General features: G+C 39.6%; 1 protein-coding gene across 1 annotated transcript in view; it reads right to left on the reverse strand.

Annotated features, from left to right (window-relative positions):
* Positions 1-25,026, reverse strand: part of Cntnap4 (contactin associated protein family member 4) — a 219,936-nt gene that overhangs the window by 161,614 nt on the left and 33,296 nt on the right. Inside the window, exon 2 of the mRNA XM_090357257.1 lies at positions 22,976-23,086. Within this exon, the coding sequence (XP_090213383.1) occupies positions 22,976-23,086 (111 nt within the window). The remainder of the gene's footprint in view (positions 1-22,975; positions 23,087-25,026) is intronic.

Consider the following 25,026-nt stretch of genomic DNA (forward strand, 5'->3'; position numbering starts at 1 on the left):
CAATTTCTCTGTCCTGGAGTGATACAACACAATCAAATTTCAGTATATTTGCTTTTAGATATTGTGTTAAAATAATGAATATGGTAAATGTAGCACTATTAGGTAAGTTTGAGGTTTTTTTCCAAATGAGGTACTCTACCTATTAATCTGACTTTAGTCAGGGTTGTAAATTTGAATTTTGAATTTGCAATAGGCTTGCTTTTATCATCTCCTAAATTGAAAAAGAAATACCTTGACAAATTGCAAGCCACTAGTGAGCCTATATTAGAACCAGAAGGCCAGCAAGTATTTTACTGGTTTTGCTAAGAGGAAACTTAGCCAGTATTTCCAGAAAGTGTAATCAAGATTGTCAGGAAAATGTACAAGTAGAAGATGGGGAGGCAGGGAGACACCACATCGTTTTGTTCTGTATATATATCCATCTTATTCCTATTCATAATGCACAATGAAAAGTTCTAAATTGACCTTCCTGATTTAAGAAAGAGAGAAAACAGAAAGTAAGTCTCACAAGGCGCCCTCATTTCCACTCAAACCAATCAGGCCTTTCGCACCTCTGTCAGTCTACCTATCATAGTTCCTGCTTCTCGGTGAATATTGATCCACAGAGTGATAATACAGCAGTACTTCCAGCAGAGAATGAGAGTTAATGCAAACATTTTCTGGATCAACAAGATGGACAAGGGGAAAAAATAGGTTCTGTGCTTCTGCCTAGCCAATTTCAAATTGCTTCTGGCAACACCATGAATCTCATCCATACCTGTGAGTTTTCCCACACACTCTTGCTACCAAAAGGAAAATATAGCAACAGGAATAAAATCCAGAATCCTAACAGAAACAGCTTGCAGTTTGCTGCATGTTCATGATGCATGTCCACAATGCGAGTAACTATCATTGCAAAAGGCGAATACTTTTGATATGGAGAATCACTTATCAGCAGAGATTATTATATTGCAGTTGCTATTGCTTTTATTATATCTATGTTCAGAGAACTTGTAACCTCACAGTTACTCAAGATTAAAAAGAAATATATAAAGGTCATTGCTTGGAAGGTACCTTCGGAGATCAGAATTTGGGTTTTTTTTAATTTAAGAAATCTGCAATTTGTAGCTTTGGGAAATATGAATGCAATATTTCTAGATTCGGCTAAGCTCAACAGTCAACCATAAATGTCAAGAACTTTATGTTTTCGTTTAATGGCACCAATTTTTCCTTCAAAAGATGCATAGCTGAATCAAAGAATATTGTGTCATATAATTGCCCTTATGAAGTTTCAAAATCTATCTTTTTTATTTCACAAAATTGCATGCAAGCCTGGATGCAATCTTTCTGGAATTTTATGCTCCCTTACATAAAAAATAGGAGGGGCCTACTGACAAGAGGCGCATTGCATTTAAGGGGGATTTGCAGATGATCTATAGGTAGAGTCTGAACAATAAATTCATGATGTATCTGATTTTTTTTCTTGAGGGATGATTCTTTCTGAACAAAAACACAAAGTAACTCTGTGCTTTTTCTGGGTTGAGATGGTGCATCTTGCCAATCTAGGTCAATAAATAACCTGAGAGAAAACACATCACAACCAAACTTTTTGTCACTTAGGGGAAAAACATTTCTTCTTTTAGGTCCAGTACGTTGAAACGTCTTGGTATTTTTCTCCTCTACTCCAACCACCCCTTTTAGCATCTTTCCATAGATGCTTCTTTGCTTGTCTTTGCTAAAATAGCAAAACAACTTATTTCTCCTCTTACATTCTCAGCTAACCACATTCTCCAGATGGTGGCTCCAAGGATGTCTTCAGGATGGTGAACCCTGAATTTTGTTCACTTCCTCTGGTTTTCTCTTATGAGACATTTCTTGAATCCTGAATGCTTCCTTCACAGCTAGTCATGGCTATCTCTATAGATAGCTCAGCATTCTAAATACAGACATTTTTACCTCCTTTCAAAACCAGATGGTCACATGGTTCTAATCTTCCATTCCACTGGACTAAAAGAAATCTTAAAAATCATTTCTATTTGCTCCCTTTCAATATACTATGTAGGAGTGATCACCTCTGGTCAGCGTCACTGCCACAGTGATTTTTCACTGTAGCACTTTCCTCTTCTTTACTTCTCATTTTTTCAAACAGTTCCTTGTTAGCTCCTTTGTGAACAGCATGAATTTCAGCAAGTTATTATCTCAAAACAAGATATTGGATTCACCTGAGAAAAGTGGAGTCCTATTAGTGGGATGCGAGGCAAAAGATCGTAAGTTAACACAAAGGCGAGATACACAACCACAAAGGAAAAATGCAGAATGATTTCCATAAAGAGTGGCGTCAACCCTGAATGCCTTACAGAAATTATCACCAAAGAGAAGAAAGAACAAGGTAAGGGAGTTCCCAAAGAAAGAACAGATGTGTGTGTGTGTGTGTGTGTGTGTGTGTGTGTGTGTGTGTGTGTGTGAAAAGAGAGAGACAGAGACAGAGACAGAGACAGAGACAGAGACAGAGAGAAGCATGCTTACAGACTTCAAATTGTTTGAAAGAGTTTGGAAAACAGAGTCACAAGGTCAGAGGAACTGGCTTGAAAATGCAAAGCCTCTACAGTAGAAGGCAGAAACGGACCTTATGGGCCATCAAAGGTATATCAAATAATGCAGGAAGGAAGATTCTATTCACTGGGGAACTCTAGAAACTGAGTGCACTGCCAGTGGATGGTATAAAAAGAGCTCCTCGGCAAATTAGGACGAAAAGAAGTACTACTTTGAGAATGATTGTATTCATCTGAGTCCGAAGTTCCAAGTTTTCAATAAAAGCAATGTTCCCTTGCTTGCAAACCCCATGACTGTGAGCAAAATAGAAGGTGTAATGGTACAGAATTTCCAAGAAATTCTATACAACCATGAGATGTTGGAGCAACATTAGAGATTGGGAAGTGAGAAGAAAATGATAAGAGCAATTATTTGGGAAATTCCCTAGATAGAAGTATTAAAGTTAAACAACGATTGGTAGATAATAAATTTGAAAAGTAGAAAATGGAAGCAACAGGATAGGCAAGGACAAACAAAAAAATGGGATTTGGTAGAGTAATCCATTTTGGAACCACTAAGGGAGTCTTCTTGGGTAATGAGAAGACTAGAAGCAAGGCCTGTGGGATTCAAGTTCATTTACAGACTGTGGAGAGTAAGACAGAAAACTGTGTTTGTGAACGATAACCTCTCCTTTCCTCTAGATTACATAACCAATCCATTCTCACCATTGTTGATAGAATGGTTTTTGGATAAATGTAGGTTGGGTCCTGAGAAACACATCTTCATTCTGATCTTGGAACCTCAGGAAATAGCAGATTTTCCTATGAGACTTGCTCTTACAGTCTCCATAATTTCATTTGAATTACAACTCATTCCTATTCCTATTCCCACCATTGGTGCTTTTCTCCACCTCACAACTATAGCTCAAATATCACCTGTCCCACCAGCTAACTTGTCATGTATTAAAACTTTTGTCAGAGAAAGGAACAGACCCTTATAGATGCTTATGACAGAAATAGCTAAGAACAAAATCCCATGTTCGAATACCATTCTCATACTTAAATTCAACTGAAACTTTGAAGAACTGGGCAAACATGAAAGTTCACCTTGCCATTAGCTGAACTGTAATTGTTCTAATATGGCCAAACTCAGTGACTGAAATAAATGAGATAGATTCTGAAATGAATTCAGGTCAGAAGGTGGCTGGAGTTCTGTCTCTTTAGTAATAAAATGAATTGGCAGAGCTCTGTCATGGGCAAAGCCAACATTTCAAAGGATCTTCCAACCACTTTTCTGTCATTTCTTTTCTAAGAAATAGTTTTTTGATTAATCCCCATCAATCCTTCTTAGAATGTTTGAAATGTGATTTGAATACCAAGGAATGAATAAATAGTTCTTGAATATTGATGTCATAAAACACTTAACATAATTAAATAGCTTAAAGCTTTAATTTACGGGGTTTGTGTAAAGCTTACAAAGTAGTTAGCATTTATAGTTTTGAAAAAATGTAAACAATAGCTACATAGTACCCTGATGTCCTTTATTTAAATGTGAAGGTTGCAGAAATTAGAGTTATAGGGGACTATGATGTTTAGAACATTGCTAATTCAGATAAACAGATAGGTAGATAAATATATATGAATTAAACATTATTTATATAATAAAAATTCAATGACTCCTGAATAGCACAAGATGCTGGAAGATTATAAAAGACCACCTTCCTCAAATCCTGAAAAGTCACTCCTTGAAAGAAAGGATATAGAATAGGTTTCCCTCATCCAAATATTCTCGGTAGCATTAAGTACTAGATCTCACACTCCTGACGTCGAACTGAGAGACCAAAGCAAGAAGCTATCAGTATCCCAATCACCACCACTGCTGCACACATCTACACCCTAGAAAGCTGAACCAAAGTGGCTTTGTGTCCGTGAGCACGCACGCACACACACACACACACACACACACACACACACACACACGTGCATGCACATAGAATCAAAAGAAATACAAAGGGCAGGCACTGAGCTCAGACCTACAATCTTAGCTACTCAGGAGAGAGCTAAGATATGACAATTGCCATTCAAAACCAGAAGTGGTGGTATGTCTCAAGTGGTAGAGGGCTAGCCCTAGAGCAAAAAGAAGCCAAGTGAGAACATCAGGTTCCAGTCTTAGCCTCCACATCATACATACATAGAGATATATACATACTATAGAGATAGAGATATATACATGCTATATAGAGATATACACATACTATAGTTATAGCTACAGATTATAGATACAGAGATACAGACATAGATTTTTCCAGAAGTGCCTCGTGTATTGTACAATGTACCAAGTCCTTTCCTGTCTCAACTCACTGGATTCTTGCAACAAGCCTATGAGATGGAAATACACGAGACATAGGTATGTATATTTTATGTGCTCTATTGCATAAGCTCCCCCCTTTGGAGAGTTTGTCTCCTAGGAAAGGACAATGTGCCACATAAGCAGGCAATGGCCACTGCAGAAAGGACTGAAATAGAACAAGCCCTGGAGAGGCGAGGACGAGGGCGGGATTGCTGCCTGAGTGATTAGGGAAGCAGAAATGTTTTATTAGGTTGTGGGGTGGAATCGTGAAAGGCCGAAGTGAAGGGCTGCAGACTTACAAGCACAGAAGAGCAACGGGCAAACCAATGCAGGGCACATTTCTCAGCATGGCAGTAATTGGACTGAAGGGATTGGAGGCTGGTGGAAAGGGCAGTGGTCAGGAAAGCAAGAGAAGGAGAGTGGAGCCGGGTTATAGAAAGTCTCTTACTCAAAGCTAAGGGCATCTGCTCTGAAACTTTTAATATTCAAGGACCAGCGGGGTCACTAAATTGTAGACTAATTAATTAAAAAGCAATCATCATGATTTCAAAGGTACAGAATAAGCCATGTTTTGAGATCAGTACTGATATTCGTGATTATTACATATATTGCTTTACAATAAGATAGTATCCACAAACATGTATCCTTTTTTGTTTTCACAAAGCCATTTCCAGCTGGCTAACAGAAAATAGGACTCATACCAGAGACCTTCAAAGCAAGCTGGCTGAACTTCTCGCTCCTGCTACTTAAAATAAAAACCTTAATTCATGGTTATAGGTCATGGGGGAGGAGGGAATGCACGATTAGCTAGCTCTAATAGAGACTTTTAGGTCGTTTGATCAAAGATGAACATTGGGGCTGGGGGCTAGCTTGGAGGTAGAGTGCTTGCTTGCCTAGCATGCACAGGCTGTGGGTTTAAGCCTATGCACCACATAAAAATAAAATAAAGACAGACATTAAAAGGCAATATGTTCACTTTTAAGTAGGAAATCAAACAGTCAATAAACCAGCATGTCAATTCAAAAGGTTGCTGGAGATCCAGAAATTTTACTTTGTAATATTTGTAATGTTTACGTAATGCCTTCATGCTATGTGTGGCCTTCTGAAAAATCTGCTAGCCTAAAGAGCTTACATGTGAATATATACAATAACATATATAAATAAATAAAATACAGATGGATATAAACATCCATATCTATACTTTTATTCATATAACTATATAAAAATAAAGATATAGCTACAGATCTATAGATATAGATCTTGATATAAATAGGTGAAGATCTATACCTATCCATATCTTTATTTTACTTGTTTATTTATTTATTTATGGTTGTGACATTTGAACTCAGGGCCTGGACACTGTCCTTGAGCTTTCCTCATGGATGACCCTCAGATCTCAGCCTCAGCCACTTGAGTAGCTGGGATTACAGTTCTGAGACAACAGTGCCTGGTTCCATGATACTCGTATCTCCAATTAACCACCAGAAAACCAGAAGTGATGCAATGGCTCAAAGTGGTAGAGCTTCTTTGGCCTTCGACAAAAACCTCAGGAACAACAGCCAGGCCCTGAGTTCAAATCCCCACAGCTGACATACATGCATACATGCACGCATACATACATACATACATACATACATAGTCTCACAGTCTCACAGATTTTCCTGCTTGGGCTAGCTTTGAACAGCAATCCTCAGATCTCAGCCTCCTGAGTTACTAGGATTGATTCTAGACATGAGCCACCGGCGCCCAGCTGTACCTGTTATATTTTTAAATAACAAATAATCAAGTACCAGGGACAGGTAAACCTCTAGCCAGATCTTTAATCACCATCCAGTTGTTAAATGAAATCCTAATATCTTTTGGCCACCATCATACTTGGCAGGTGAGAGCGAAGTTTAGCCCAGTGTTATCCTGGAAAGAGTTCAATAACTTGATCTCTTGGGGCCTGAGGAACTGGGACAGGGTCCTGCTTTGTAGTATTTGTCAGAGCCTGTGGAGCAAATGTTCTCTCTCCAGAAGTTTCCAATGGCAATGGCTGTGAAGAGCTGGGCACAGCAGGCTTTCACATGCCAGCAGGTCACTGACCGAATCTCTGAGATAAACTACTTAAGCAAAGCAGTTAGAATGATATCACCGTGATGCAATTCTCTGCCACAGGCTCAAGTGTGAATAATGCATCTTTTTTTTTTAACCGGCTCCAATCTAATTTTCTCTCTTGAGCTCTTCTTCTGTATCATGTAGAAAATCAATCTAATCATTTTAGAGGAACTTGGGTCCGGTTCATAGATGGCTCAATCAATTAAGGATTATATTTCTGTCATCTTTGGGTTCAAAATGCCTACATGGGACTTATCTCCCTTCCCATCATGGCTGAAGGAAGGACAGGGGCAGCGGCCTGCAGAAGAAAAGATTTCAATAAGCAAGCATCTCCTACTCTGCCCTGCGTGGCTCTGTTACAGTCCGGTGAGAATGGGATATACTGGGACATTCAGTTCCTCCTCCATCCCACCTCCACAAGCACCACCTCACGTCTCTACCTTCTACATTCATTCTTCTTTTAATAAGCTACCAATACAGTAACCTTTATTTCCCCAAAACTTCTATTTCCTGAAAGCATTGCCTTATCATAACCACACACATGTATCAAACTCAAGATGTCATTAATACCACTTCCGTTCTGTTCTCCATTTCATTCACATTTAAGTCAACTGCCCCAATACTTCATCTCATCACAGGCAATGTGTGATTCTTTGTCTCATTCAAGCTCTATCCAATCCAGAATCACAAGTTTCATTTCGTGTCCAGGTCTCTCTGGCCATCTTTCGCCTGGAACTGTTTCACAGTGACAACTCCTCCCATGACTTGATCTCCCGAACAGATTCATCTCATCACAGCACATTTACACCCTCTCACACACTCTCCTCCTTACTAACCAACCCTCCTTTTCTGCCAGATGCCCACAGAAGCTCTTGGTTTTCCTCGTGGACCACTGGGAGAGTGCACTGTCCCAATGTGACAGTTGTGACACTTCAAGAACAGATGATGCAGTGACTTGGCATGGGACAGGCAGTCTTCTCCCCAAGAGAAAACTCATTTGCTCTAATGACCTTCAGAGATCTAGGAATTAAAAGGGGGTTCCATAACACTCTTCTAATGCATCATCTGCAGACAAAGCAACAAGTTAAAGGATTCTTCATACTTGCTTCATCCTTTCTTACCTTTTCCTTCCATTCCAATTTCTCCTTTTGTCTTCCTTTCAGAACACAGGGGAGGGAGAGAAATCCCTCCAGCTTTTCCTTTCCCCTTATGAAATCGTTTCTATTATAGACTTTAAGGGTATCAGCTAAACCTCGTCCCCACGCTGTGCAGTGATCCATGTTCCCTGAAGTGAAACACTGAATGACTCATGCCTACCTGAGCCAGATGAGAAATAAAGGGCAAACAGGGAGAAGGCACCACGCCTGCTCTCCACCACAGCCCCCTCACTATCCAGTGTCACCCGAGGAATTCATTTTGCCATGACATTCTTTTGCCTCCTTTCTTGTTAATTCATCTTTTTTTCTTGTAATTTTATCTTTCCAAATAAGAATTTAGGGGCGGTTTCTCGTTCCCAGCCGTACTCAGCATAATTAGATGCTGCACAGCAGTTTCTACTGAACATTTTATACAACAGCTGAATAGACCTCACCTCCTGCCCCACACCCAGTGGCCTCCCTTTGATCGGGCTAGACCACAGAAGCTGACAGTCAGGGGAAATAAAGCTACGATGTCCATTCCGTGCTGCTTCCTTCCCAATTCACAATCTACAACATGGTGCACCAAATACCGAGCAGGTGAGAAGTGTACTCCTTATGGCATACAAGTCAGATAAATACTCTCTCTCTCCTTCTCTCTCTCTCTCTCTCTCTCTCCCTCCCTTCCCCTCCCCTCTGCTCTCCTCCCCCCATCCTTTCCTCTCCTGTCCTCTCTCCTATCTTCTCTCTCGTGCCAATCCTGGGGCTTGAACGCTGGACCTGGTCACTATTCCTTGCTCAAGGCTAGTGCTCTTCCTCTCTGTGGCACAGCACCACTTCCAGTTCTCTGGCGGTTCACTGGAAAGGACAGTCTCATGGACTTTCTTGCCAGGGCTGGTGTAGTACCACAATACTCCTATCTCAGCCTGCTGAGTAGCTAGGATTCCAGGCCTGAGCCACTGACGCCCAGACCTGTATTTTGCTCTCTTCTAGGTAGGAGCAAGATAAAAACTCAGGAAGCAAAACAGCTATGACATAGACTAAAGTAGAATCTACCAAGATTTACTCATATGCACTTCTCCACAGGCAGGGACCCTGAAGAACAAGGTTGTTGGCAGTGGTTCTTGATAGAATTTTGCAAATAGTGTACATAGTCTATTTTTTTCCAAAGAAAACATGAACAGTGAAATGTAGTTTTGCTACAGAAATGCCACTGGATGTGTATGTAGTTTATTCTTGTCTCTTTTAAAAAATAATTCATAACATTTCCATTAAAAATAGTTTCATACCATATCTGAAAAGTTGCATTGTTATATAAGAGTTTTTCTGGGGAAGCAATTGAAATACCTGTTTATTTTCCTCATTCATGAGACATAATTTAAGTGACTAAGAGTGAACACAAATGGAAGGATTATGTTCATGAACAGGAATTAAGTGATGAGGAAGAGTTGTATACGATTTGGCTAAGGAATAAATATTCCAAGGTGGAGCCAATGTGCAAAGATTGAGAAAGGCTTTTTGTTTTTGTCTGGGGTTGGGTTTTTTCCCCTACATGTTCGAGAAAAATCTCACATATGGATCTCAAGGACTGCATCTAATGAATAACAATCTTTCAAATAAAACAGTAGTTACGAGAAGAGCAAATACAACCCACGCGAACAATAAAAGCAAACTTTTTGTGGAGGAAAGAATGATAAGATTCTTTTAAGTTAGCATCTTATAATACTGAAAATGTTCAGTTTTCCACCATCCAAACTAAGCTGCATACAAAGAAACAAGAAAAGGCAGCCCAACTTGCAGGGTAAATGAATGGAAACTGTCCCAGAGGAAACGAAGATATATGACCCATGAAAGCAGGATTTTAAATCAGCTATCTTATATATGCTCAAAGAGCTACAAGAATTCATGAGCAAGGAGTTAAAAGAAAATAGAGAAGGATGTCTTGGTAAACAAAAGGATATTAATAAATCGATATAAATTATGTAACTGCAGGCCAAGTGAAATGAAGTCACTAGAGAGTTTCAACAGCAGATCTGAGCAAAGAGAAGTAGGAATAAGTCCACCCCTATCTTGAGGAGCACAAAAAAGAAAATGAAAAACCAAACAAAGCTTAAGAATTATGTGGAGCCATGTAAAGCCTCTAAGAAAGGCAGGAACAAGTAAAAGGCTGAAAAATGCTTGAAGAATTAATAGGTAAACGATTTGTGAATTTAATTAATGAATCAATTTATCAAAGAAGTTCAACAAACACTGGGCAAAATGAACTCAGAGTTCCATGCTGCTATGGGATCCTAGAACTGCTGGAAGCCAGCTGGGCACAGGAGACTCACACTTGTCATCCTACCTACCCAAGGGGCTGAGAGATCTGAGGATCATAATCTGAAGCCAGCCCAGGATAGAAAGGCTGAGGCTCTTGTCTCTAACTAGCAAAGGGGCAGAAGTAGACCTGTGGCTCCAGTGATAAGAGTGCTAGCCTTGAGTAAAACCCTGAAGAACAGCAGAGAGAGAGAGAGAGAGAGGGAGGGAGAGAGAGAGAGAGAGAGAGAGAGAGAGAGAGAGAGAGAGAGAGAGAGAGAGAGAGAGAGAGAGAGGGAGGGAGGGAGGGAGGGAGGGAGGGAGGGAGGGAGGGAGAGAGAGAGAGAGAGAGAGAGAGAGAGAGAGAGAGAGAGAGAGAGAGAGAGAGAGAGAGAGGACAAGAGGACAAGTGCGTGTGAGTGGAAAAGAAATGGCCCTAGATAGTAATGCAACGCTGCATGAGGAAATACCCTAGTATATTTAACCTACAGGTGAACACAAAAGGCAGTATTGTTGTATTGGGGGTTGTAATTCTCCTTTTCTTTCTATATGATTGAAAAAGATAAATGCACAAAAACAACCATTATAAATCTATGCCGGGGAACACAATGGGTAAAGATGAAAAAATTTGTGAAAAAGGAAGACAGAGCTGCATTAGATCAGAATGCTATATATACCACTGAAGCTAAGAAATATTCATTGAAAGTGGAGTGTTATAAATTTGGCACCACTTTTAATGTCTATGGGAACCACAAAGAATAAAAATTAACACAAAAATAAGTGCCAACGGTAGGTGTCAAAATCTTAATTTTAAATACATTAATTATTCTTGTGCCCTGATACATTTAATGGTTACACAACATTTTGGGGCTTGTTTTCTTTAGTGCTGTGTTTGTGATTTGGTCTGAGATAGAATCACCATGTAACCCAAGTCGGACTCAAACTCGTGATCTTCTTACCTGAGCCTCTTAAGGGCTGGGATTACAGACAGGCACAACCATGCTTGGCTTGAACTATAACTTTTTTGAAATATATTCAGCTCTTTTCTTATTTAAATACTACTGCAAAATTGACACATTCAAATATCCACCTCTCCCATGTCAGGTGTTTTACTTGTCCTAAAACTGTGGTCGTTCCCTCTATTTATAACATTGCTCGGAATTTCCACTACTCACATTTTTAGTTCATTTCTGTGTTTCTGCATCGGTGAGCTCTTTATGTAACTGCACTAATCATACACTCAACACTATGCAGTACGAACAGCACAAGAGCAAATCAAATAAATATAAGCAATAGGATGCAAATTATAGAAAGATGGGTTAGTCAGAGAATGAGCTCGTGAATGGTCATAAATTATCTTGCAGTTGCCTTTTTGAAGGTTTGTTCATTTGTTTATTCCTTCTTCCTTGGAGCTGTTGAATAATCTGCTCAAGCACTATGGAATATTAGCTAGATTTTAGAAAGCATTCATAAATTCATAAACTCCTACATGGGCAGTATCCATGGGGTTGGAAGCCTTAAGTAGGCACACAAGTCTTTAAAATGTACTTTCACCAGGATTTACATTGAGCTTTAAAAATGTTTTTATTGAGGAGGGCCTCAAACTGCATCAGCAGTAACGGTCCTGCTAAAACCACCTTGATGAGAAATCAAAGAGTTACATCAGGAGAGGAGCAGGTACGAGGAAGCAAATCCAAAAAATAAAAAAGAGAGTAGGAAGCAATTGCAAAGTCACGTATGCAGAGAATTTATCACCATTTTTCTCGAAGAGGTATCAGAAGATAAATAAAAGGTTATTGGAACAAGCTGAAATCATAGTGATTAAGAAAAACACCAGGAATCAGATGGCGGGGGGAGGGAGGAACACTTAAAGGATCATACGTTAGTGATGTGTTTAAAAGCGTGTGTGTGTGTGTGTGTGTGTGTGTGTGTGTGTGTGTGTGTTCAAGACATTGCACAAGCAGCTGGGAGATATAAGCACAGGCTAGGAGATTGTTACATATACTTCTCTTTTGTGCAGGCCTGGGAAGGGTGTGTCCATCCCTTCTTCTGAGTCCCAGCAATGGACCAGGGTTTATGGAGCCAAGGTCAGCAGAGGGGTTTTGGAAAAATGCTCCATGACCATTTCTCTTTTGGCATGGAATCTCTGACTTCATGTTTGGTTTCATGTTATTGCAGTCATTTAATCATTTAAATACAGCATTGAGGAAAGTTGGTTCCATTTTACATGGCCAACCAGATAGTATTCTATTATAAATAGCCAATAACCAGTATTCCTATGACTAGGCACGTACTCCCTTCTGTTTTATATTGTTCATGTGAATGATGACAGAACTATTTAAAGAAATCAAATTTCCAGGTACCAGAAAAAATTACAAGTAATCCTCAAATCCACTAAGTGTTGCTGCAGACTAGATCTCTACTTAAATGACCAGCTACTACAGCAAATAATTGAATTCCCAAAGAGGGCAGAAAGGTTTTTTTGACAGAGACGATGGAAACAGAGAGATAACTTCCATAAAACCACATGATTCCTACATGCTTTTCCTGACAGAATTACGGTTGCAAGAATGCAATTAAAAAGCAAAGAAATTGGGTCATATAGGATGATACTAAATGAAAGGATCTCTAGGATATGGAAACAAGAGCTTTATCTTGTGTGATTGTTCTTAATACTATGTTATTTCTTATGTTTCTTATTTTTGGCCCTTGGGTTAATCTCATATTGTTACTGTATCTGACTGGTATATTATATACATGTTTATTTGTTTATTTGAAATAGGAAAGAGAAGAGGGAAAAACAAGATGATTGGGAGGGGGAAGGGAAGGGTAATAGGAACAAAAACATGAGAAGAGGTATCAATGTGTGAGAAGTTATGCACCTACTACCTGGCAAGTGTAACTGTAACCCCTCTATACATTATCCTGACAATTTAAAGAAAAAAGCAAAGAAGATGATGCATCAGAATAGATCTTTACATTATAAAACTACAAATATGCCAGGCACCAGTTTTCTGATTCAGATAAAACTACAGACTCCTGATGCTTAATCCTCTACACACACACACACACACACACACACACACACACACACACGCACGCACGCACGCACGCACGCACGCACGCACGCACAACTTCTGAACAGCCTCACAAGACACATCCCAGAACACTCTACCCTGAGGATAAAGAAGAAAGCTCTGATCCATCGATTCTCATCCCCTGTTGCTCCCCGTTAGCTGCTGGAAGGCACATTTGCCATATTTCCTTGGCAGAATGTAAATCCCACTTGGACGCTCAGAGGCAATGATGCCTCAGTGTCTGGAAAGTTATGGGGAGGGAAGACAAGACGCAGCGAGCACAGCCTCAAGATGGAGCCCTGTCATTTCTGTGGGAAGCTGGACACTTGGTCATTACATCATTGGCTGGAGAAAGAAGCGGGGTTAAGTGCCACATAGGAAGTGGCCACGACATCATAGCCCATCTTTAATTTGAACAAACTCTAATACAAGCGAATGACACTTTTGTAAATGCTAGCTTTCCTCATCCTCCAGCTCTCTAGTCCCCTGGCACTAAAGGATGAGGGGGAGGAGAGAAGCAGAAGCATGTAGGTAAGTAGATAAGCAAGCAGGTAGGTAGGCAGGCAGGCAAGCAGACAGACAGACAGAGCTATAATTATAGTAGGAAAGAAAGCCATAAGCCCTGGGTTTGGCTGTTTCATTGGTTATACAACTCACCAAGCTTTTGGAATACAGCACATTTCCGCCTACAGGGGACATTCTCATTCTGAAGATGAGTCTCCTCAGTCCCTTCCCACGTGTATGCAAATATTTTGTTTAGAGTATTTTGCATTTATATTCATGAGAAGAGAGAATGGCTTTTAATTTTCCTTCCTTGTTTGTCCTTGACAAGGCTTAGTATGAAGGTTACACTGGCCTGATCAAATGAGTGAGGAGTATTTGGACTTTTCGGTTTCTGTTTTCTGGGACAGAATGTATGAGATTAGAGTCCTGTCTTTCTTAAATGTGTTTGGAAGCATTCCCATTTTGAAGACACATTAGCCTGGAGTTTTCTTTGTTGGAACCTTTTAATTAGGAATCTATTATCTTTTGAAGACAGAGAAATGCTTTACTTTTAAAAAAATTCTTGAATACTATTTTGTAGGTTGTGCTTTTCAAATACTTTTTCAATGCACTGAAATTTTGAACATGATTGGCAGGAAGAGTGCAAAAGTGCTCTCTTGCATTAGACTTTTTTCTTTTCTTTTCTTCTTACTATTGTACTAAGTAGTTGTACAAAGGAGTTGCCATTTAACAAAGCAGTTTATAAACACACTATATCTTGATCAATGTCATCCCTTTCAACATTCTCACCCATCTCTCCCTTTCTCACCCCTTCCCTCATTCTTCTTAATTTTATAGGAAATATCCTGATTCTTGGGCATTAAACTGTTGTTTTACTAGTTATGTTGTTTAACTGGCATCTCTTTCAATAATTCAAGCACTCTTTGGAGTTTTCCCTTCTTCATTTATTACTTGTCTCCTAATCTGCTGGGATTTTCCCCTTAATTCCTCCAGGTGGCTATGGACAGTCATTCACTGAGCCTCCTTATTTTTGAAATATTTGTAATTAATTTGCTCTCAGCTATGGCCTAAACTACACCCACAATTTTGATTTATCATACTTTGTTATCATTAAACTAATATCTTTCGCATTTCCATGGAGATTTCCTTGTGAGGCATGTATTAATTGAATTCCACACCTTTCTGAATTTTAAGTGTGTTTTTTTTTAATTAATGATTTCTAGCTTAATTCCACTGTAGTCAGGGCTTCTACTCTGAATCATTTCAATTGTTTCAGATTTACTGAAACACTTTATGGTCCAGCATGATTTAGGTAAACACCCTAAGGATGTTTGAAAAGACCGTATATTCTATAGTTGTTAAAGATATGCTATGAATTATATACATATAAACTTCCTATTTACTGATCACAAAATGTATTAATTTTTTTATTATCATCTTTAGGTAGGTGTACAAAGGAGTTGCCAGTCACATAAATAGGCCTGACAACCAATGGAAAAAGAATTGAAGAATCAGACACGATCCCACAGACCTATGGCCACCTAATTTTTGATAAGGGAACCAAAATTACCAGATAGGGGAAGGACTGCCTCTTCACCAAATGGTACTGGTAGAACTGGCTATGCATGTGTAGAAAACTGAAGTTAGATTCATATGTATCACCCTGTAACAGAATCAACTCCAAATGGATCAAAGACCTCAAGGAAAGAGCAGAAACCCTGAAAACATTACAGGAAGGGATGGAGGAAACTCTAGGACTCCTTGGCACAGGTAGAAGCTTCCTGAATAAAGATCTAGAAACAACAAATCAAAGGGCTGGATAACTAGGATCACATTAAACTGCAGACTTCTGCGTGGCAAAGGACATAGCTAGCAAAATCAATAGAAAGCCCATAGACTGGAAGATCTTCACAAGCTATACAACAGACAAGGGTTTTATAACAAAAATACAGACAGAGCTCAAAAAATTCAACCCCCTATTTAAAAAATCCTCAACAAAACAACCACCCCATACATAAATGGAGTACATAATTAAGAAGAGACTTCTCTGGAGAGGACTAGCCAATAATCACATGAAGAAATATTCAACATCTCTAGCCATAAAAGAAATGCAAGGGCCGGGAGTTTGGCCTAGTGGTAGCGTGCTTGCCTAGCATGCACGAAGACCCGGGTTCGATTCCTCAGTACCACATACATAGAAAAAAGCTGGAAATGGTGCTGAAGCTCAAGTGGTAGAGCTCTAGCCTTGAGAAAGTCCAAGAACAGTGCTCAGGCCCTGAGCTCAAGCCCAGGACTGGCAAAAAAATAAGAAATGCAAGTCAAAACCACATTGAGAGTCCACTTCGCCCAGTTAGAATAGTGATTATCAAAAAAATCCCAACAGTAACAGATGCTGTCTGGAATGCGGCCAAAAAGGAATGTTACTACAATATTGGTGGGAATGCAGTCGAAAGCAGTATGGAAGTTCCTCAAAAGACTAAACATAGAGCTCCCCTATGACCCAGCAATTCCACTCCTGGACATTTTTTCCACACAAAAAAAGGCCACACTAAAGCTACCAGCACAACAATGTTCACTGCAGCATTATTCACCATAGCCAACATATGGAAACAACCCAAATCTCAGTTGATGAATGGATCAAGAAAATGTGGAATATTCATACAATGGAATTCTATACTTCCATGAGAAAGACTGGCATCACCCCATTCAAAAGGAAATGGAAAGATCTGGAAAAAAATCAGATTAAGTAAAGTAAGTCAGACCCAAAGAAACATAGGCTCCGTGTTTTCCTTCATTTGTAATTATTAGTATATGTCTAGGATAGTCCTAGCAGAAGATCACAATAGCTCAATAGATACGTACATATGACCTCATAAAATGATGCTAATAAAAATGAATTCCAAGATATGGAAACAAGAGGGACTTTTTGCGGTTGATATTGTTGTATTTAAGGTACTGTAAAAAGTTCTTTTCCCCACTTTGGTTTATCCCTTGCAGGTAGTTTTGTGGTTTTTGTTTGTTTGTTTTTTTAATTCTGATACACTGTCTTGTATATACATTTATATGATTTAAGGAAGGGAGGAATAACAAAATGGTGAAACAAGGACAAAGGCTGAATCAATGCAACCTAGGTTGGAAAAGAACTTTACAAAGTGAGAGGGTGAGGTAAAGGGGGGAGGGTGGGGAAAACACCACATCATTTTGTTCTGTATATCTCTATCTTATTTCTAATCATGATGCTCTTCTTAATTTTGTAGGGCACACATTGCATTCTTGTCTGCATTCTCCCCCTCTTTTCCTCCTTGTCTACTCATTTCCCTTTGGCCTCATCCTAGCCCTTTTGAGGACCCACTTTCTGATGTTTTATTTTTTGCTGTAGTTTGATTTTTGTCTTTTTAAGGAGAAACATTATTTGAGATCTCCTTGAATTAAGTTTGCTATTTCAATCTTGTGAATTCTCACTGAATTTTACTCCCAGGTTACTTGTCCAAAGAGTCATAGAAACCAATGACTTAATAATAATGATACATTCTCCATTTCTCCTTGTATTATCTATTCCTGTCATTATTTCTATTCACTTTTCTTTCAGATTTTGAAGCTTTGTTAATTGGAGCAGCAAATGTCAGGATGGCTACGTAGAATTTCCTTTCTATCCAAGATCCTTTGTCTCTGAGCCTTGGCTCTCTTGGTTTCCGTCCACTGGCTAACTTTCAGCAGTTGTCACTTTATTAACACATATCAACAGTCATCTGTTATTTGATCTACTCAGTCTACTCAGGGTAAGCAGAAGGCACTAAGTTTTCTAAATTAATCATTCAAGAAGCCAGTCACGGCCGAGAGTTTGGCCTAGTGGTTAAAGTGTTTGCCTAGCATGCATGAAGACCCAGGTTCGATTCCTTGGTACCACATACATACAAAAAAGCCGGAAGTGGTGGTGAGGCTCAAGTGGTACAGCTCTAGCCTTGAGAAAATCCAAGGACAGTGCTCAGGCCCTGAGCTCAAGCCCAGGACAGGCAAAAAAAAAAAAAAAAAAAAAGAAGCCAGTCACCTGTTAGAATCTGTACCTTTATTTTAAGGTAGGACATAGCCATCAGCTTTGGTCTCATGAAGGCCTGAGCTATGCCTAGGACTTCTGAAATAATCTACTTTCCTCCCCTTCTCGGTTCTGCTTCCTCTCCAGAGTCTTTGCTTCTGGCAGTTCTATCCTAACAAAGACTTGTGCCTCAGTCATTGACTATAGCTGTATTTCTGGGGAAATCTGACCCAAGAAACCACTTGATTTCTTCACTTTGCATCCACTCATTCCATCAGCAATCACATTTCCTTCCTATTGTGAAAAATACTGGACACACACTGACAGAAGGTATGCTAAGTATTTGTGGGACTTTTCTGGGCCTATGAATCCATCTTGACTGAAGGAATTTGAGCTGTTCCATCAGCTTTAGTGAGGTCATGTTTGTCAATTGATTTCCTTATAACAGCTTGAGGTCCTTCCCAAGACAGGCAAATACTTGTTTTCCAGTTTGAGGGGACTTACCAAGAGCTATCTGCTTTAAAAATCTGTTCTTACCTTCCACTAATGGGCCACCAATTTCTCTCACTCACATGCTTTGAAGATTTCCATTGTTAGACAACTTAGAAAGAAAATGCTACCCTGACTACAGCATATTACACACAATATCTGAGCATATGGAGGAGATCCTCAAAGTCAACTTCACACTTCTATAAAATGAGAAAGAGAGTTCATGTCACTTCCTTAAGGCCAGTCACAATTTACTATTATAATGTACAGTCCTTGATTCCCAAACCAGCATTTTTTATCACTATAAATTACTTAGGATTGAAGACATTATATACTCGAAGGATGACATTATCAGGTTGATTTAAAGCTAGACCATGAGTGCTTTGGAGCAGACAAGGACAACAAAAGGTACACCCGAAAGTACACCAACGTGATGAGGCAGATGGAAAGAAGGTGGATCTGCATGGATGGATGGGGACACAGCAACATGCAAAGAGGAAACCAAACAGAGCAGGTCGGTCATCACTGGTGTTTAATCAAATGAATCGATACAAGTGACTCTATATTCATCCATGACCTGGCAGTCAACTCTCCTCTGCTTTAATGAATCAAGGATATAAGCATGTTGAGAAATAAAAGATGTAAATCTTTATTCATTTGTATTTCACCTTCTCAAGGCCAGAATGTAAAATACAAACCATAAACAAAAGTGACTTATTCCATGACCACAGAATTGATCTGGAACCTCATTCTGCAAAATGTTCAACTCTTAGAAAAGTAGGCTTTTTTTTTTTGAGTGCTAAAAATCTTTAAAATATTTTTAAAGTATAGTAAGCCATCCTGTTGGTCTAGCTCACCAAATATGACTTAAAGACACATGAGAAGGTATTGCTGCAATCTAAGAAAGAGTGTAAAATATAAACTCTAATTCTATGACTCTGCTTTGCTTTATAAACCATTAGGAAAAAATTAACTCTTCCTAGAAAATTGCTGTGCAAATCTGGCTCCCTTAGATAATCTTGATAAGGAATAGTATCTAGATTTGGCCCTGTGATGTTTGCTTAAATGGAGTTAGTTGACAGGATACAGTCTGAAGCTAAGGATTATGTTTGGAAATACGAATAATCATATCATAGAATTGCCATAAAACTCAACAAGGCCTGTGTCATCTAAATAATACTGTCAATTCTTCCAACAGGAAAGTAAAGTCAATAATGGTGAGTTTATCCCAAGTATAAGGAATACTGCAAAGAATTTCATTATCAATAATAGAGTCCCTAACTCAGAAGCCAAAAGGAGGGGCTGAAGAGCAAGAGTGTTGGAGAAGCTTGTGGCCTATGCTAGTGACCTATGGCTGCGGAGGTGAGTTGGGACCTGAGTCTCCAGGGACTCAGTTGAATTTAAGTGATAGCATCTCAGGGTTAAGAGCTATACGCCTATGCATTTAAAGTAGAGATCATCCAAGAGCACGGAGACAGAAAATTTAGGCACAGTTAACAAGATTTTGCAAAATCCTGGAGCCACACTCATGCAGATTTGAGACCCTCCAGTTCCAGTCATGTCTCATGACTGATGGGATAACTTCGTCTTAATAGAATTACATCTCATAAAATACCATAGGTCTCGATGAGGTATCCTTCACAGGATCCAGAGTCAATCTTTCAGTGGGCAAAATTCAACCAAGCCACCTTGGCACTCCTGTGACAAAATTACATTAATATACATCCCAAACTGTCCCTGTTTCTCCTGCCTCCTGGTGGAAGTGGAAGCCTCCCTCTTAAGCATAGCCTTCTCCTGTCACATGGGGCAGCCCCACTTGCTCAGGGTAACTGAGACACTCCTTCAGCACAGTTGAGAAACCAACTTGCCCATTTCCTACCTGGCTTTTCATTTGTCAGTTTTCCTGATTCCTTAATAAAGAAGTCTCTCTGTGTTACCAGGTTAGTGAGACCTTTATTTGTTCCCTTACTTTATTTATACATGGCCTCCTGGCAGAACACCTTTTCCCATCCTGACCTTAAGACAAAAAATGTTTTAATACTAAAAGTGATAAAAAGCCTTTAAAAAAAATCACTCAAAAATCTGACATTCCTTTCTGTAATTAATAGGGGAAAAAAGGAAAACTAAATAAAAAAAGAAAAATGTAATCAAGTAGGTTGACAACTAGCAACAGATAATTAAAATGATCCTGTTTTGTTTCTCAGTTTCATTAACATGCAAATGAGATTCATGAAGTTTGATATTGTGTTGCAGCAAGAGCCATAGAAACAAATTAAGAATGAAAATGAATCCCACTGATGGAGACTCCTGATGAGGATAGAAATTAATGGGAAAAAAAGAATTGGATACAATTAATAAAATATATTTTTTGTGATTTATTGGGCCTCAGCCAACAAAATAAAGATACATAGATAAATTGAATGTTGTTTCTTTTCAGTGGGTCACAATCTGCGAATGCTTTTATGAGTTAAGTGGTGGAGTGGTAAATGTTCAACTCTGCTTTACTTTAGAAAGAACAGAACAAAGGAGACCTCACTCTGGAAACAGTATTGTGATTAACAGCTCTCCTGTCAGTAGGGCCAAGAATACAGAAACTGAAGCAACCCTCACAGGGGCTCAGATACCTCTATTGCCTGGACAGTTCATAATTGTCAATAGGAAGAGACAATCCTAGGTGACCCATACCGCTCACTATAAAAGGAACAAAGATGCATGTGTTCAACTCTCTATTATTATCATCTTCACACTTAGGAATACAGGGAAAGTTGATACCTCAAAAGAATATGAGATATTTTAAAACAAATTTAACTGCATTAAAATGCTATATTAGCATCTATGTTGTAACTAAACTATATAGGATACTACATACCAGATCCATTGAATGTATGCGAGTATGTATGTGTGTGTGCATGTATGTATTAAAGACAGAGACACATACACACACATGGACACACAATCTACTGGTGATGTCCAGAGTTTAAAATGCATACAAGTAAGCAACAGCACAATGGGTCATATCAAGGAATCAGTGTAAAAGGAGTAGCTATTACAAGTTCAGAGAAAACAGTCAATGGGTGCTGCCCGGTTTTAACAATAAGTAGTATGGATATCTAAATTCCTATGGTGGTTCTTTCCATCTTAGTATTACCAATACTCTTCCCAAAGCATGTGCAGATGTTTTCACTTTACATATCATGACAATGGTATCGTTCCTAGGTTCCCAGTGCTTTGAGAATTCCCCATCATGGCTGCTGTTGTTATTGTTGCTATTACTGTTGTCCTTTGCCATGATGAGTTTGGAACCCAGAGCTGTGCACATGCTAGGCAAGTACTCTGCCACTCAGCTACAACTCCCATGCCCAGAGTCTTAATTAGCTTTTAAATGTGCTACTTTTCCCCCTTTAAACCTATGCAAGCCGTCCAACCCAACCTACACAGACAGTAAACCACCCGGGCTGAGTATTCCTCCAGGAACATGAAAGCTTATGAAGTTCCTCTCCTTCAGCGGCAAAGAAAACCATGTCGACCACACTGAGAATTAAACAAACCAAGGGATTACCACGTTTAAATACCGAACGTCTCTTTCAATTACTTCTCCCCAACTTCTTTAACCTGAAATAGGATGCCCATGAATCAAGTTCTCACCACTGCTGTTCTCAGGATTATGTCACTGCTGGGGGGGTGGGGAGGGCGGAATTTTTGTATAGGATACATAAAAAAGCTTGTCTCATCCAAGGCACTGGATGCTTTGGGATATTAAAGTGATGGCAGATTACTCTTGATTTATTGGTGGATATATCGCCTGCGGGCGTCTTTGACCAAGCATGATAAATATATATATTATATTATATAAAATATAAATATATAAAATATATACGATATGTATAAAATATAGGATATATAAATGTGTAATATATAAATGTATAATATATATTATATACATATATTATATGTATGTACATTATATATATAATTTTTTAATCAAAAGCAGTTTTGAGACATCAGTTTTCCTCCCCAGGCAGGCCGGCCCCCGTCGCAGGGTTCACAGGCCCAGGCGTTCGCATGCCTCTCCTCTGCCCCTCATCTTGTGAAAATCTGCCTCCCCATGCCCCAAATTGAAATCAAGCTAAAAATGTATATGCCTAATTTAAGTGATTTTTTTTTTTAGTTCAAAGAGGTGAAAAGTGGACGTTGGGCAACATCAGAGCAGATAAGCCCCACATGCGCAGTGCAGCACTGAAGCCACTGCAGCCAATTTTCCCCCCTCCCTGGGCCCATCCACCGACGCATGCGCAGTTCAGCCCTGACGGCGCTCCTGCGCATGCTCAGTTTTTCCGCCTTGGCACCGTCCGCGGCCCCACGTGCTTGCAGCCACCCAGGGCCTACTGCACAGGGCTTCGCAACAGGAGGGGTTCAGGTGAAGTTACTTCCTCTCATGGTACCTTACCTGGAATGCCTCAACCACAGGAAGAAGGCGGACTTACCTTCTCTCCGATTCAGCCTGGCGAATCCAGGGCCGTGGCTGCTGGAGAGCTCCGAGGAGCTGCTGAAGGCGGCCTGGGGCCGGGCGGACGCCAGGGGCTCATCACAGTCATCTGCAGGGGCAGGAAGGACACACTGGGGTGAGCACAGTGCTGACAGCTGTCTGGACATCACCACCCCCCACCCCTCCCCTCCCCGCCCCGCCCCGCCCCGCCCAGCACAGCCTAGCCCCGCCCAGCACAGCCTAGCCACGCCCCATATAACCTAGCCACACCCAGCCCAGCCACGCCCCGCACAGCCTAGCCACGTCCATCCCCACCCAGCACAGCACAGCCTAGCCCCGCCCGGCCCCGCCCCACCTTGCCTAGCCCCGCCCAGCACAGCACAGCCCCGCCCAGTCGACCCTGAAAGCCCAGGATGCTCAGGAACTTGAAGACAGGACAATATTAAAACCCTGCCATAGAACGGGGGAAAACAAGATGAGGGGTGGGGGTGGGGGGGAAGGGAAATGGGGACCAAGACATGTGAAAGGGTATCAATGTACGGGAATTAATGCACCATCTATCTGGCAAATATCATGTAACCCTTCTATTAATTACAATAAAAGATATATGATTAAAAAAAACCCTGCCATAAAGAAAAGCTTATCGAAGCAAGAAGTTCTTTTTAATAAATGGAAAGACTGCTAAATTTAACTACATTACGAATCTGATGTCTAGAGATACCATGAAGTAAAACGGGGAAAAAACCATAGCATATATAAAATAAAAGTACGCGTGAAAGAAAAGGGTAGGATTGGAGTGTTTGTAAAAATGCAAAAATCTGTCACCCAACTGGTGGGAGTTTGCAAACCATGTATAGAGAAAGTATATGTGCAAATGAGGAGATGATGGGAGGGAGGATAGTGACCAAGATACATTGTATCCTAAATTGACGTGTTGAATCGAAACCTTTTGGGGCAACTACTTAAACACAACCCAAAAAGAAAAAAAAAAACTAAAATAAACAGAGTTAGTATGTATGAAACACAAACACGAAAGCACCTATACACGAATTATATGAATAAATCATACAAATTAGTATACAATCAGTATTCCAAAACAAGAATTTTTGAAAGGAAAGAAATCACCTCTGATTCAATCAGAAAATATGAAAATACTTTAGAAAACAGAAAAGGTGCTGCAAAGAACAATCCCAGAGCGAACGCTATGGAGGAAGGGAGAATCAGGATTAAAAATTGAGGATATGGAAATGGTAATATAATTCCAAGTGGAAATGGCACTTGGACAGGATTCCATTTTATTTTTACATATTAATTTTACATAAATGCACAGACATAATTATACATGCATGTATCAGTCTGTTTATAAAGGATATACAGTTATAACCATGTAATCTTTTATGTATCACATATGGTGCACTTAATATTAAAAAATAAAATACAAAGAGAAAATATAAGAATAGTCAAGTCTATCATCATGTCATATGTGCTCAACTTAGTTAATTCCCTTATTCTTCATAATCAGTTATCTCTTAGTTTCTACAATTGTTAAGTGACTCTCTCTTTTGCTGTTATCCGAGAAAAATAGCATTTTATGTACACTAGAAATTTAAAAGCATGCCAGGGGTTTTGCTTCAAATGTTTGACAGTAAGCAATTTAATTTAACTTAAATTAATCTGAGAATTTCCTCGATTTGCTTTTGATTTTGCTGAAGCTCATCCTACCTGAAAATAATTTGTTCTTGGCTACCTTTGATAAGAATTTGCCTAAGGTGGCATTTTACTTTTTTTTTTTAATTCTCTCATTTTCATTTCAGGTCCATTCTTTTCTTCTTTTAGAACCTTAAACTCTTCCGCTCACTCTTTAAAAAAAATAAATAAATAAAATAAAGACAGCTCCTTCATGTCTATCGATTGACTTAAGTACTAAACACCAGCCAATGTAGTTGTAATTCATGTAGTAAGGGGAATATTCATTAAAAGACATAAACCCATAGAGTGCTGAATGGAATTCTGGTAGTCCCCAACTAGGCAAGCAACAAGCCAGACACT

Source organism: Megascapheus bottae, chromosome 24 (genome assembly GCF_031878675.1).
Source record: "Megascapheus bottae isolate mThoBot1 chromosome 24, mThoBot2.hap1, whole genome shotgun sequence".
NCBI classification, from domain to species: domain Eukaryota; kingdom Metazoa; phylum Chordata; class Mammalia; order Rodentia; family Geomyidae; genus Megascapheus; species Megascapheus bottae.